This window comes from Jatropha curcas, chromosome 1, assembly GCF_041381405.1.
Source record: "Jatropha curcas cultivar XTBG-Jc1 chromosome 1, XTBG_Jcur_1.0, whole genome shotgun sequence".
NCBI classification, from domain to species: domain Eukaryota; kingdom Viridiplantae; phylum Streptophyta; class Magnoliopsida; order Malpighiales; family Euphorbiaceae; genus Jatropha; species Jatropha curcas.
The window spans coordinates 4,308,686-4,322,623 of NC_143151.1; the positions used below are offsets into that span (position 1 = coordinate 4,308,686).

At 27.3% G+C, this 13,938-nt stretch overlaps 1 protein-coding gene and 1 long non-coding RNA gene across 2 annotated transcripts; both read left to right on the top strand.

Annotated features, from left to right (window-relative positions):
* Window positions 1-499: 499 nt before the first annotated feature.
* On the top strand, window positions 500-961 carry LOC105628084 (ubiquitin-like protein 5). Its single transcript, XM_012209420.4, has one exon. The coding sequence runs from the start codon at window positions 602-604 to the stop codon at window positions 821-823; it is 222 nt and encodes a 73-aa protein (XP_012064810.3). The 5' UTR covers window positions 500-601; the 3' UTR covers window positions 824-961.
* A 2,565-nt stretch (window positions 962-3,526) lies between these two features.
* On the top strand, window positions 3,527-7,312 carry LOC110008830 (uncharacterized). Its single transcript, XR_002283629.3, has 2 exons — window positions 3,527-4,280; window positions 6,930-7,312. It is a non-coding gene; the product is annotated as an uncharacterized LOC110008830 (long non-coding RNA).
* Window positions 7,313-13,938: the final 6,626 nt, after the last annotated feature.

A 13,938-nucleotide genomic window follows, 5' to 3' on the forward strand; every position in this document is an offset into this window, starting at 1 on the left:
AAAAATATATAATAGAATGTTTACATTACCTTTTTAAAAGTAAATATAAAAATAAATAACAACCAATAAATATAGATAAAATTGAAAAAATAATTAATATGGTTTGAAAATCTTAGATGAGCATTTAAAATATAATAAGATAAAATGACCATTTATTGCTATTAAAGTGAAACCGAATAATATTTAGAAAAAATTCCAAATGCCGATTAATTAATAATTTTACATTAATTAAGATTAACAAAATTCGAGAAAATGAGACTCGTTATTGAAACCGAATAAAAATATTGAAATTAATTGAAATCGTGATAGAATTGGCTACTTCTAGTAAAAGAGAAAAATATAACTTTTTTAAGAAAAATATAAAAAACATTTGAACTGGCTGGAATCCAGACGAAACTTCTAGACAAATTTGAGAAATTCGTTTTTTTTTTTTTTTTTTTTTTATGACCTAACAACTTCCACCACGTGTACAGTTCCGAATCTTCTAGACATGCCATGCAAAAAACGGCTTAGACTGGATATACAACAGGCCATTTTCAATCATCGCTGCGTCTGTTATCTGTGCAGAACAAGGAGAAAGAAAGATCGAGACTCGAAGAAGATGATAGAGGTGATTCTGAATGACAGGTTGGGGAAGAAAGTTCGAGTCAAATGCAACGAAGACGACAGCATCGGCGACCTTAAGAAACTAGTCGCGGCTCAGACTGGTACCCGACCTGACAAGATTCGGATCCAGAAGTGGTACACTATATACAAGGATCATATTACCCTCCAGGACTATGAAATTCACGACGGCATGGGTCTCGAGCTCTATTACAATTAGCTCCTCTGCTTCCTTCCTTTGGTATTTCTTTTCTCTCTAATTCCATGTGTTCGACATTAATAATTATATTAGAATGTGTTAATTAATAATTAATGAACTGGTATATGTACTTAATTGAAAACCTTGTTCGCTTAACAATCTTGTCTTCGTGTTTGTGTTTGTTTGCGCCATTGGAGTTGGATGTTTTCATTGAATTTCATTGATTTGCAGTCACAAACTTCAATTTGAGTGTTTAGGATTTTATCTTTACCAATAGGAATCGAAAATTTTAGCTAGAGTTTTATTACTGTGTTCTATGTTTTCAGAATCTGATAATGTGGATACTAACTTGATTATAGTATTCATTTATGATTAATGAAATTGGATTTGATTATGTTAGATTGCATAAATTTAAATATTTTTGAACCAAATATAAAAAATAACTAGGTGAAAAATGCGTTAGAATGAACTAATGTGATACGAATTTTTCAGTTCTTATTAAAGGCTAAAGCATTTGCATTTAGCTACCAAATTGGGTGTATTGGAGCATTGCCACATATAGGTCTATTGATATTTGGCTACTGAAATGTGAACTTGCAAATTGTAACGTTAGAGCTTTGTAACAGAATTTAGTATGATTATTGGACCATAGTTCATTGATCACTAGTAATGGTTACTCTTGGGAAACTAAGCCAAAAACCTTGAGGAAGTCTCACTCTATATATGTACAGTATTTGATTCTAAGGATTCGACTGATCAATATCCTTATGCCGAGTGCTATCCTGGATTTTATAATTAAATTCTATTCTGTGGCAATAATTTTGTTATTTAACTAAACAAAGATGTTCTTTTGTTAACAAGTGATCAACAATGTTGATTAGTAGTAATTGATGCTCTAAACAATCAATTATTTTCTACTCAATTTTTCATTGGAACTTTGTGAATTAATGTTCATTCATACCTTGAAAAATACCACCTTGTCTTTTCCAGTTCACATTTCTCTAAAAATTTGACATATTTAAAAGAAAAAATAAACAAGAATATTTCTAAGGACAGAAACGCCTTCTGATACTGTTGGTGATCCATGTTTCCATATCGAAATGAAAATTAGAACTAGAATAAGTTGAAGAAATCTGTAACCTATGCCACTGTTATAAGAAGCTGAAAAAAGTCATACATTAGCAATTATTTTCCCAGTTTCTATGATCATTCCTTTAAGAAGGGATGTTACCGTTGTTTGTTTTTATGTAAAATTGCTGAATCTACGTTGGTAGATTTATTTACTTCTCGTATATAGGGCAGCCCAGTGCACAACCTTCCCCTTTTTACCTTTTTTAAGAGGCTGTTTGTATGTCTCGAATCCTTAAACCACTAGCTTTATTGAACTTCTTGTATAATTGCCTGAAATCTAAAATGCTAATGTGTATTCAATTTTTGATCCTTGATGTATTTTATGTGCAGCCTTAAAGATTTTTTTTCCACATTGTTGCATAATGATAAGCTCTATGAATTTACGGTCTAGTTAAAACAAGGATAAGCTGAGTTGAAATTTACTTCCTGTGACTTAATAAAATAATACTTTTCGTTTTCTTTCATGACTTATGTTAAATAGTAAAGTTAAAGTTAATTCAAGCTGATCACATTGAAAATCAAACATATATACTTCCTTTTGCCCTATTTTTATTTTATGTTCATTTTTCAATTTATTTCAGTCTACTGATACATTTGCGAAAGCAAGTGGTGACTTTGAACAAAAAAACGAGAACAAAAATATCATTGAAGATGAACTTAGAAAAGAACTTCATTTATGCTACCCTGGATACTAAAACTTTTTATTTGTCCTATTTAAATTTTGATGTTATGGAATCTCTGTTCCAGATTTAAATTCTGATGAGATAACAGAAGGTAGACTTTCTTTATAAATAGGATTGCAATCTAAAGATTCGTTACCTTTTGGCTTAATGGCCTCTGTGAAGAGTGAAATAAGAAGTATTTCTGATGAGCAACACTACCCTTCGCTCTTACGTGGTGTTGTGATTATATGATCAACATATTTTTCTTTTCGGTGGACTGACTTCAGAAAATTTGACAACCTCATAATTATTACATTGACTGTTCTTAGTCTCCATGCAAATCAATTTTTTACACTCAAGTTTCAACGGACATCATTAGCTTGTTCATCCAGCTCAGTCGGTTTTGTGCAGCTCTGGATGTTCAATGTCTTGATTAGACTGGCGGTTAACTTTTAATAACAACCCTCAAATTTTCCATGATTAAACACTTTTAGCCTCCAACTTGTTTATGAAAAAGAACATACTTTTGGGTATATGTCCTCTGAACAATTTATTTGATGTAATTTGATTGTAATATTGAAATATTAAAATTTTAATTTACAAAATTATAAAAATATTTAGAATTAAAATTTTTCATATTTTAAAATTTTATTGTTAAATATGAGAATTGTATAAAAATAATAAATTATGCAATTTTAGTATTTAATTAGTGGTGGTTATTGATGATAACCGGAAATATTTTATTAAATTGGTTGATTTTCTTGAACACTTCAAACGGTAGAAAATCCAAAGAAAATCAAGTTATTTTTTGGATCCAAAGAAAATTCAAGTTACAAAAACTTAGTTACAAACTAAGGTGAAAAGTATAAGATTTTGAGAAATTAAAGTGTTTTATACTATAATAATTGATCGACCAATATATTATATTTTACAATTTAAGCATCTAAGGTGAAAAATTGATAATTTTATAAGATGATTAAAGTGTTGGGTCGATTAAGAAATTTTATGGATTAAAAACACTACGAAATATCAATGTGTTAATTATCGTAAATCTCGGGAGTGATGCAAATGATCCCTAGCCTAGCCCAGCGGTAAGGGTGAGGTCCCATATTCAATTATTAATAATATGCATTTAATTTTAATTTGTATTTCTCCCTTAGTATAGAGTGTAGAAAATTTATTGTATATAATAGGGAAAATTATAACCATATCCCTATATTTTATAAAAAAAAAAAAAACTTCTTTCCGCTTATTTTTTTTAAAATAAACTGTTATATCTTTATATTTTAAATTTGTTAGATTTTATATTTTTCAAAAAAATCTTATGGCCCTTTATACTTTGCAGGTCCTAATACCTCTATTTTTTTTTTTCGTATTTGATAGGTAACTCGCCACACTGGAAGTGGTGCGTGAATGTCCACGCAAATGTGAAGAGAGTGAAAGCTTGTTTAATTGCTTTGTTGTCACCTCTTTCCATTCCTCCTCATTAACCGACTGTGATGCTGTAGGAGGTGGTGGAACAAAAGGATCCCAGAAATCCTAGCTTGATGATTGAGGCGGTGGAGGTGGCAGCGATGGCAGAAGAGGAGGAGCTGATATCGATGTCCATGTGTCGGAGCTAGGACTCATTGGTTGGGGAGGAGGTGGAGGTGTGAGAGGTAAAAGTGAAGGTGATATTAAAACAGGTGCATCTCTTTCTTGCTTTGCACCTTGAAACCATTTCTTCTCTTTCTAATCTTGAGTAACAATAACTCATTTTCTTATTTTTTTGATTTTCTGGTTTAGCTTTTTTTTTTTTTTTCCCTAGTAGATCAAATTCTGCTCTTCTTTGATTTTGTGCTCTAAAGGTAGTTAACTTTCAGAAAGCAAAAGAAGGTTTGTTTTTTCTTTCTCTCAAGTTGATGGTTTTTGAAGTAGTAGAGGAAGACAGAAGAGGAGGGAGGAGGACATAGCAGCGACGGTAGTGGTGTAGGAAAGTAACAATTTCTTCACTTTTTGGGTAGTAATTGATGGAGAGAGAAAGAGGGAGAGACAATGCCCATAAGAATATTTTTTGCTAAATGCATAATTTGGATCTAATCTGATATGGCGTATGACGTGCTTATCTCTTTCTGACGTGTCATTATATTTTTGCCAGGTAATAAAATTTAAGTTGCATGTACTTTATTTGTTCAGGATAGGTACTTATTAAATACAGAAAAAATAAATAGAAGTATCTTATAGAACTCCCGCATAAATAAGGAATCATAAGATTTTTTTAAAAAAGTATAGGGTCCAAAATATGCATTTGGCCATCTGTTACACTGTATTACTCTTCCATCCAATTTTAAAGATTTTATGGTATAAGTCAAAGAAAAACTTAATAATCTAAAGAGGGAGAAAAAAAAATATTCACCAAAATATCCTCTTCATCTTCCTCTTTTTGATTATTTGATTATGCGGAAATGTAACTTTTCTGCAAAACCCATATTAATTTTCAAGAACTCAATCTGGTTTAACATTACCACTTCAATTACTACAACCACCGCAACAAGCTTTAGCTCTATCTCCTCTGAATCCGTACCTAGTAGCCAAAATGTTCATAACTACGATTATAACTCAATTCATGAATCCTACCATTCCAATGAGCTTTTTTAACTCCAATGTCCATAACTCGATTTTCAGTTTCAATCATTTGCTTCTTTGCTCATTGGCCTTTGATATCTTCATTTCCATCTCTATCTCCAATTGATTCTCTCTTCTCTCTCTTTTGTTCAAACTTCTGTTTCTCTATCTCCTTCTTCTCTTTGAGCTTTTTCATACTTTTATTTGATGCTCTGTTTCTTGGTAAGTTATTTATTTATAGATTGCATGAATTTTGATAATTCAATCTCAAGTTTGATTTTTTAATGTGTGTGCCTTTATCTTTTTTTCTTTTTTTATTGTTTAGATATGTGGAATTTAGGATTATGGGTAGAGTTCACAACTTAGATTTTCTTTTCTGGAGAATCTAGTTTTTGTTATTTTTGAGATATATGAAAATTAGGATTATAGGTAAAGTCCACAACTTGGATTTCATTTTTTGGGGAATTTAATTTTTATTTCTCAATATCTGATTTAATTTCGTTTTTATTTGCTTCTGCATATGTGTATATTGATTTCTGGGTTTGCTTGAGGAGGAGAAGAGAAGACAGCGTCAAAAGTGTCATTTTATATGCATTTAACGTTTAAAATAGCAAAAACCCAACGAAAGGACAATCTAGTGTAACAGATTCAAAATATGAGGGCATAACAGTTTATTTTAAAAAAATAAGGGTAAAATAATTTTTGTTTTATAAAATATAGGGGTATGTTTATAATTTTTTCTATATAATATGGAATGGCAAAAAAAAAAAAAAAAAAAAAAAAATCTCGGGATCGTTACAGAAATATACAGGAATTGACCCTCTGTTAATTTATGTGTTCTGTTTTTGGTCTTGCATTTCGTGTAGTTATCCTGTACGTCATCACTTTTTTTTGTAGTGGTAGTTATCCTGTATATTAACCGAGCTTGACACCAGGAGTTCATAGGTTTGTCTGTTTCCTCCTTAAAACTTACCTACACCTGGTCCATATGTGGGTGGATGAGTGGCCAGGTAAAAGGGATTTTTATGGGGTAAGGTTGGCTGCCATTGCCGGTCTGTTACTGGTGTCCTGCTCACATGAGACTATTCTGGAAATATCATTTATTTTAGTTTTGCATCGCTATCATGAGAAAAAGTGAAATTTAGTGTTTCAATTATGGTGTATTTGACTAATCCCAATATCTATTTCCACTCGGATTATTAATTAGATGATTTGCATGTGGAATACGCAATTAATTAAGGTTTAAAATCTTACTTATATTGGTGTACAGCACATTTTTCTTTTCCCTTTTCCTATACATTCCACTTGCTTTCTTCATGCAGTCTAGAAAATTGAATAAATCTCCCTCCAACTACCGTTGTCATTCTTGATTGGATGCCTAGTAATGTGTCAAGGCATCCCATCAGGGATTTTTGGTGGTTTTTGCCGTTAAAACATCCCTTTTGGCAATGGTGGTTACACTTAATCTGTCATCCACTGAGAATTGTAGCTATATATATGCTGCTTTAGATCGTGCTTTTGAAAATTTGATGATATTCTTGTTTGCTTGCTTGACTTTCAATGAAGAATGAGAACGTCAATGACATCCTTCCCCTCTTATTTTTGATTTTTATTGATGAATTATGCAGTAGATATCTTTCTTTTAGATTTTCCTTGTTTCTCTGGAGGTTTCTGATGGTTTGCGTAGAACTATGGTCGTGTTAGGTAATGTTTTGAGTTGTTTCGATCAGGTTGTGTATCGATCAAGTGGTATCTTTGAAGGAGAAGGGGAAAAGGCAGATGGCAAATGAACAAATAGAGGCAAACCCTTGTGTCCATTGACATGACAAGACAAATTACCAAATAATTCATTGAATAATACAATAATCCATGATGAGCTTATGGACATTTCCCATCTAGTATATTATGCTCTCTCACTGTTTTAGGAATTGCTTGTGGTCTTCTTATTTCTGAGAAGCCTAATAACACCACAGATGCACTCTCTTGTCATTTGTCCTTCTGGCTCTTCTTTTATCTAGGAAAACAATGTTTCTTTACTAAGAGCTAGTAGTTTCATTTTGCTGTCCCTTTCTGCATATTTCTAATGCTCAGAAGTAACAAGTCGTTTTCTGCACTGATGACTATATATACACACAAATGTGTGTATATTTGCCTAAGTTAGGTTTATGTTATATATCTTTTTCTTACATTAGTAAAATTGATGATCTAGTCAATATTGTTCACATAATGAAAGGAGGATTAAACTTGCTTAAACTCAATTTATGGTTCCACTTAAAACCAATTAACATAGAGAATTTTTAAAATTATTACATTTTTTTTTTACTGGTGAAATAGTTAAAAGTATTATCATTTCAATAAAAAAATTATTTTTAATTGATTTCCTATATGGATTGAGTCTAGACATATCAATATTATGGAAGGAGTTAGATAAGATATTTTGTTATGTGATAAAAAAAATGAAGAATAGTTACAATTTATGCTCCGTTTATTTTCGTAAAATAACTTGCAAGAAAATAACCTGCTGAAAAATATTTTCCATGGAAAACATTTTCCTTGAAAAATATTTTCCAAATGACTTATTTTTCGCTGCTTGGTTGTAATATTTAGAATTAGTTAAAAATATTAAAGTTTTTATCTCATAAGACCATAAAAAATATTAATATTAATAGAAATTTCATTGTTAAATATGAGAAGAATATAAAAAAAATATAAATTATGAAAGACACCAGTGGTCAGAAGTGGTGGTAGCTGATGGTGGTGGTTGGTGGTAAATGGCGACTGATGGTAGTGACTATAGTAATTAATAAATTAAAAAAATATAAATTTATAAGGTTTATCAATGTCCTGGAAAATGTTATACTTTTTCGAGAATGGAAAGTTATTTTTCTTAAAAAATAACGTAATTTTCCTTTAACCAATAAAATATTTTTCGTTGACTTATTTTTCTAAAAGTCCCAAATAATAAAAAATTATGAAAAAAATTTTTTTATAAATTATTTTACAGAAACAAACGAGCCTTAGTCTTTTATATTTGGAAAAACCATGCACTTAAATGTTTGCTTTTATTATGAATCCCGTGCCTCAGTCTAAAATATATTTTAGTCATAAGTTTCTAAAAGTCAACAGAGATTTTTAATGTAAAAGTGCCAAAATCATTAATTTAAAAGTAAAGGAAAAATCCTAAATTGATTGCTCTTTTCGTCCCATTTTATTTACATATTTTGATAAAATATATATTAAGAATTTAGTTAATAAAAGTTATTTTGCCTTTTTTTATTCTTAACTCATTAGGATAATAATAAAAGTCTTTCATTTAATGAATAATCATTAATATTATTATAAAAAAGATAATTGTTTACATATCTAAATTTAGAAACCTTGTAAATATTATGGAACATTCAAAAAAGAATTAATAAGTAAACAATATGAGACAAGCGAAAATATTTACTTTATTTAGTTTGTCTATTTAGAGTTAAAATTAACTTTTAGCACATAACTAAAATAAATTTTTTAAAATTTTGGTCCAGTTAAACTCAATTTTTATTTGGAAAACAAATTGTTTTATCAATAACAAAAGTATTTTTAAAAAATTATTTGTGTATTTCAAATGAATTAAAGTAAAAGGTTAAGTAATTTTTAATAGTGTAAAAGTAATTTTCTAATATAAAATATTTTGATTTTATAAATAAATATTTTAGAAAACGTTGAGTGGAAAAATTAAAAAATAATTAGTAGTCAATTTGAGCCTGTATCCAAAACTAAATAAATATAAATATGGTGATTACATTAGAATTTAAATAATTTAATGACTAATATATATAGGGTTATTGTAATCTTTTTTTTTCCACTAACTTATTGATGAGGCTACAGTTCAAGAACTAAATATGAATCCATCCATTAAAAAATAAAAAAAATTACCGTATGCATTTGGATGATAAAAATTTATAGATTCACTATGGTCAAATGAAAATTATAATTCCCCTCAAAAAAAAAAAAATCCTTTTTTTTGAGTATTGGGGAAGGAAGAATTCAAATTCAAATCTATTACTGAATTGTATATGCACTTACCACTAGACTATGCCTTGGTGTCCTCTTCTCAAAAAATTTTGATTGATATTTAAATTAATGCATGTGTCTCACTTTAATAGTACTAAGGACCCATTTGGTTTAACTGTTTATATTAGCGAACAGCTGATAGTGATTGCTAGCTGCTGATAATAATTAACTGATGAATGTTGGTGTTTTGTAAGCTTTTAATAGGGTACTATTAAAATGTAAAATGAGCATTAACGGACTTTTGGGACTTCTCCAGCTGTAAACGGATTAAAAGGCTTATCAAAAATCTACAAGCTAGTTGTGTTGAGTATGAATCAGTTATCAACTATATAAATGCTCTCTGACTTACCAAAAAAAAAAAAAAGACTGCATTGAAAAAACAAGTCTAGAATTAAAAAGGAAATGATATTTTCTTTTTGTGATTCATAAAATATAACAAAGGTCACAATAATCTTTTTTTTTTTTAAACCTTGAAATTGAAGAAAGAGGATGAGAATTTGACAATAGTTTTTATTAGATAATTGCAAGTTGAGATGGATATTGAATTTTACTCTAATTAATTGATTAACGTGCTTCTTTTTCAGATTAAAAATTGAACTTTTGATTTAGAATGCTTTAATTAATGTTAAAATTTAGTTTGAGAAGGTTCAATTACAAGTCTAATGGAATATTAATTGGCATAACCAATTATAAGTTATTAGCTACTATCATTATTTTTTCATATATTTGTTAAACATTATAAAAATAATAGGTCATCTATATATTATGTAGTTCACATGCACTTCAATTTTGCTTTCATCATTAAAAATATTGAATATGTAAATTAATAATTTAATTTAATTTATATATACTTAGACATTCTTAATTTTTAGTTTAATTTATTGAATAGTTCATCTCATAAAATTATCTATTAACATTAAACTTCAATATATTAACTCGGTCCAACAGAAGTTTTCTTAAACATTATGAAAAATTAAATATGTTTTATCCTAATCTTTAATTTAATTTATTTTGAAACATATAATTACAAACTAAAGAATAATAAAATAAAAATTCGATATATTGATTGGAATATAAAATTTTATTTTTTGTTTCCATTATATATTCTATATATCAATATTTTAAAGTTACATTCCATTTTAAAATCTGTATTCTAAAATTCCATTCTAAATTAATATTTTTGATTTGAAATTTCGGTTTGGATTAGAATATGCCCCAATCCCACATCAAAAATCATTATCCCTAACAGTACTTATAAAGTGCATTGACCTTCTCTTAATTCATTTGTTGCATAAAAGTAAATGGTTCAAGGAATTCAATTTATCTCATATAATCTAAAAAATAAACTTAAATATATTAGATATATGAAAAGTTAGATGTATCATATTTTCCCTTTAAAATTTATATGTCAGTCAATTTATGCATTTCACCTTAAAAATGATTATACATTTTGATTAAAGGATTTTTTTTTTTTTTTTTTTTTTTGGATTAAAGGATTTATTAGAAAGTGAAGATACTTCTCACATTAGAACACTAACAAGTTAAATTAGAATATTTAGAGCTTTCTAGTCAATAATGAATGGCTAAATCTATAAGTATATCCTGTACTTTATAAAAAGAAACTTTTAATTTTTATTTTGATTTATCAAACACTTAAATTTATAAAATTTAATTGATTAAGCAATTAATGAATAATTAAAAAATTAAAAGTTATTGTTCGAAAAGGTACGATAACCGTATATTAAATCAATATTTTACATATAAAATTAAATATAAATAAATTATTATTGCTAGTGTGGTGAAGTGTATAATGTTATTAAAATTCCTAACTTTAGGAGTGCAAAATTAGGATGCCATAATTTTTTTTATATAAAATATATTTCTTTGGCTAATACATAAATTTGACATTGAACTTCAATCGATTTTCCTTGTAACTCCTTAAACTTTGTAAGATTCAATTATAATCATACACTTTCACATTTTAGTAATGATTATAAGCTTCGTCAAAATAAAATAACTTCACAGAAATTGAATCATGATAATATATAGGGGTGGGCACTATATGGTTTTAACTAAATTTTTGAACCGGACCGAACCAATTCGGTCTATTTGATTCGATTTTCAAATTATTTAGTTAGGTTCGGTAAAATGTAAACATATATTTTGGTATTCGGTTATTGGTTTGGTTGCATAGTAAAAAACCTGAATAGTCCGATTAAACCGAAAAACAAAATATAACGTTTTAAGCTAAACTTATTTTATATATTCTCTTTTTTTAGATTCCATGTCTTCACATAAACTGTTCAGTCTACTAAAATTCTCTCCCACAATCTCAATTAAATACAGTCTTCGGCTTTGCGCTTCTTTTACATAACTAATATCTCACACCTATCTCCCTTTCATCTCAGTTATCTTGTTTTAAATTTCAAGTCTCCAACAACAATGCAGTTGCAAGTATTATTTTCCTAGTATTTTTATTTTTGTTTTGTTATTTGAGTTTTCTTCATAATTTTTCAGTTCCCTAACATTTGTTACGCTTTATTTGATAAAAATAAAATCAACTAGTGGAATATATATATATATATATATATATATATATATATATATATATATATATATATCCTGATTGAAAAAGTATTTTTTCTTTTGGTGTCAGTAAGAAAGAAAGGAGCAACCAAGCACGAGCTTGGTTATATATATATATATATATATATATATATATATATAATATGGCGGTTTGCACGATTTAAATTGAGCTCCTGGATTATATACTTGATGGATTAACATTTTTTTTTCATTGTTGGATTATATATGTTTTCTACTTCCTAATTCTTTATTGGATTTATGGCCATAAATTATATATTTAGACATGCAGCGAATTATCAAATTTTTATTTTTATTTTTTATGTTTCTTTATTAGACAACAAAATGATAATTCAGATTACTATGCATAACCAAATTGTCTGAATTAAACCGAATTGAATCGAACTAGTTCAGTTCGATTCAATTTCAGTTTCTATTAATTTGGTCGGGTTGATTTGCTATATTTTTAACTTTGGTTCAATAAGTTTGAGTTGATTCGATCTGATTTAAACCGAACTGTTTGAATGGCACCCCTAATCATATACTTTCACATTTAATTTTTATAAGAGGTATAGTTATTATTAAACATGAAAGTGCAAAATTAAAATGGATTTCCATAAAATTTAAGAGGCCACTAAGATAATTGCAGAAAGTATAGAGCTAAGTTTATGCATTGGGCGCTTTTTTAGCCAAATACATAAATTCTCCCTTCAACTTTATAATTTTAGTATTGTGATACCCTAAACTTTGTGAATGATCTATCGTGCACTGAAACTTGCAAATTTTGGTAACATCACACCCTTTTTCATACTAATAGCAACAAATTTTTGGAATTTTTGGCTTCCATATGCAAAATATTGAACTGATGTGATAGTTAAAATAACTTTTGGAACAGTAATTTTGACATTTTTTTACTATATAACAAGTGTTTAATTGATTTAATTTTAAAAGTTGAAATGTTTAATAGAATAATTCTGCAAGTTGAAGTGTTTAATATATGTAATTTTATAAATTAAAATATTTAATAGATCAAAGTAAAAGTCGAGGGTAAGACAACATTAAAGTTTAAAAGTAAATTTATATATTTAGCTCAATTTTTTTTAGTTTTTACTACTGTACAGATAGCAATATTCTGTTTAATACAAAATGATTATTATTTGATACATGTCTTAAGAAACCTGATGCAGTAGGTTACCCATCATGTTATCTATTTCTTATCTATATCTTTACTAATTTTATATTTTCTTTCTTCATATTTATCTCCAATCCTCTAACCTATTATATATAAAAAAAAATAATATAAAAATTAAAAATATTTTTTTCTCATTCCTAAATCTCATGATAAATATAAAATTATGTAAAAAAAATATTATAATTCAAATTTCATTTACATAAAAATTTTTCTTTCTAGTCTTATGAAATTTTTTAAAATAAAATTCCTTCTTATCATTGGGACTGTGTATATGAATATCATATAAAAGTAGTTTTACATGTATAAAAGAAAGATAGGTAAATTATTATAGACATATTTTTTAATTAAGAAACTTGTAAAATAATATATATTTATTACAAATTCTATTTTCTATTTTACAAATTGAAGGTTATAATTTCATGATATATGGATCTTTACATTATATGAGTTCGAACCAAATAAATTTTATTTACAAAGCTACATGAGTATACAAAAGTTTATTTTTGAAAAATGTAGAATAAAATTTATAACAAAAATAAGATCGATGAAGTTGAAACTTAAAGATTAGTTAATTTTAAAATAAGTATTTTATATATATGGACGTGTAATTTGATATTTTCAAAAATTAAGATATTTTAATGACTAAATATACAATATGGATTACTTTTTAAAAAATATAAATAAATTTAAGATAACAATTAAGATTAGTTAAACTACAAATTAAAAGTAACTAAGGTACAATTTATATATTATTTTATATAATTTGGATATTATAAAATGATAGGGATTTATAAGTCAAGTATTGGAGTTATATAATTTAATTTTTAATTAAAAAATATAATATAATTTAAATTACATGATACTTGATAAATTTTTTAAAAATAATAAAATAAAAATTTAAATAATTT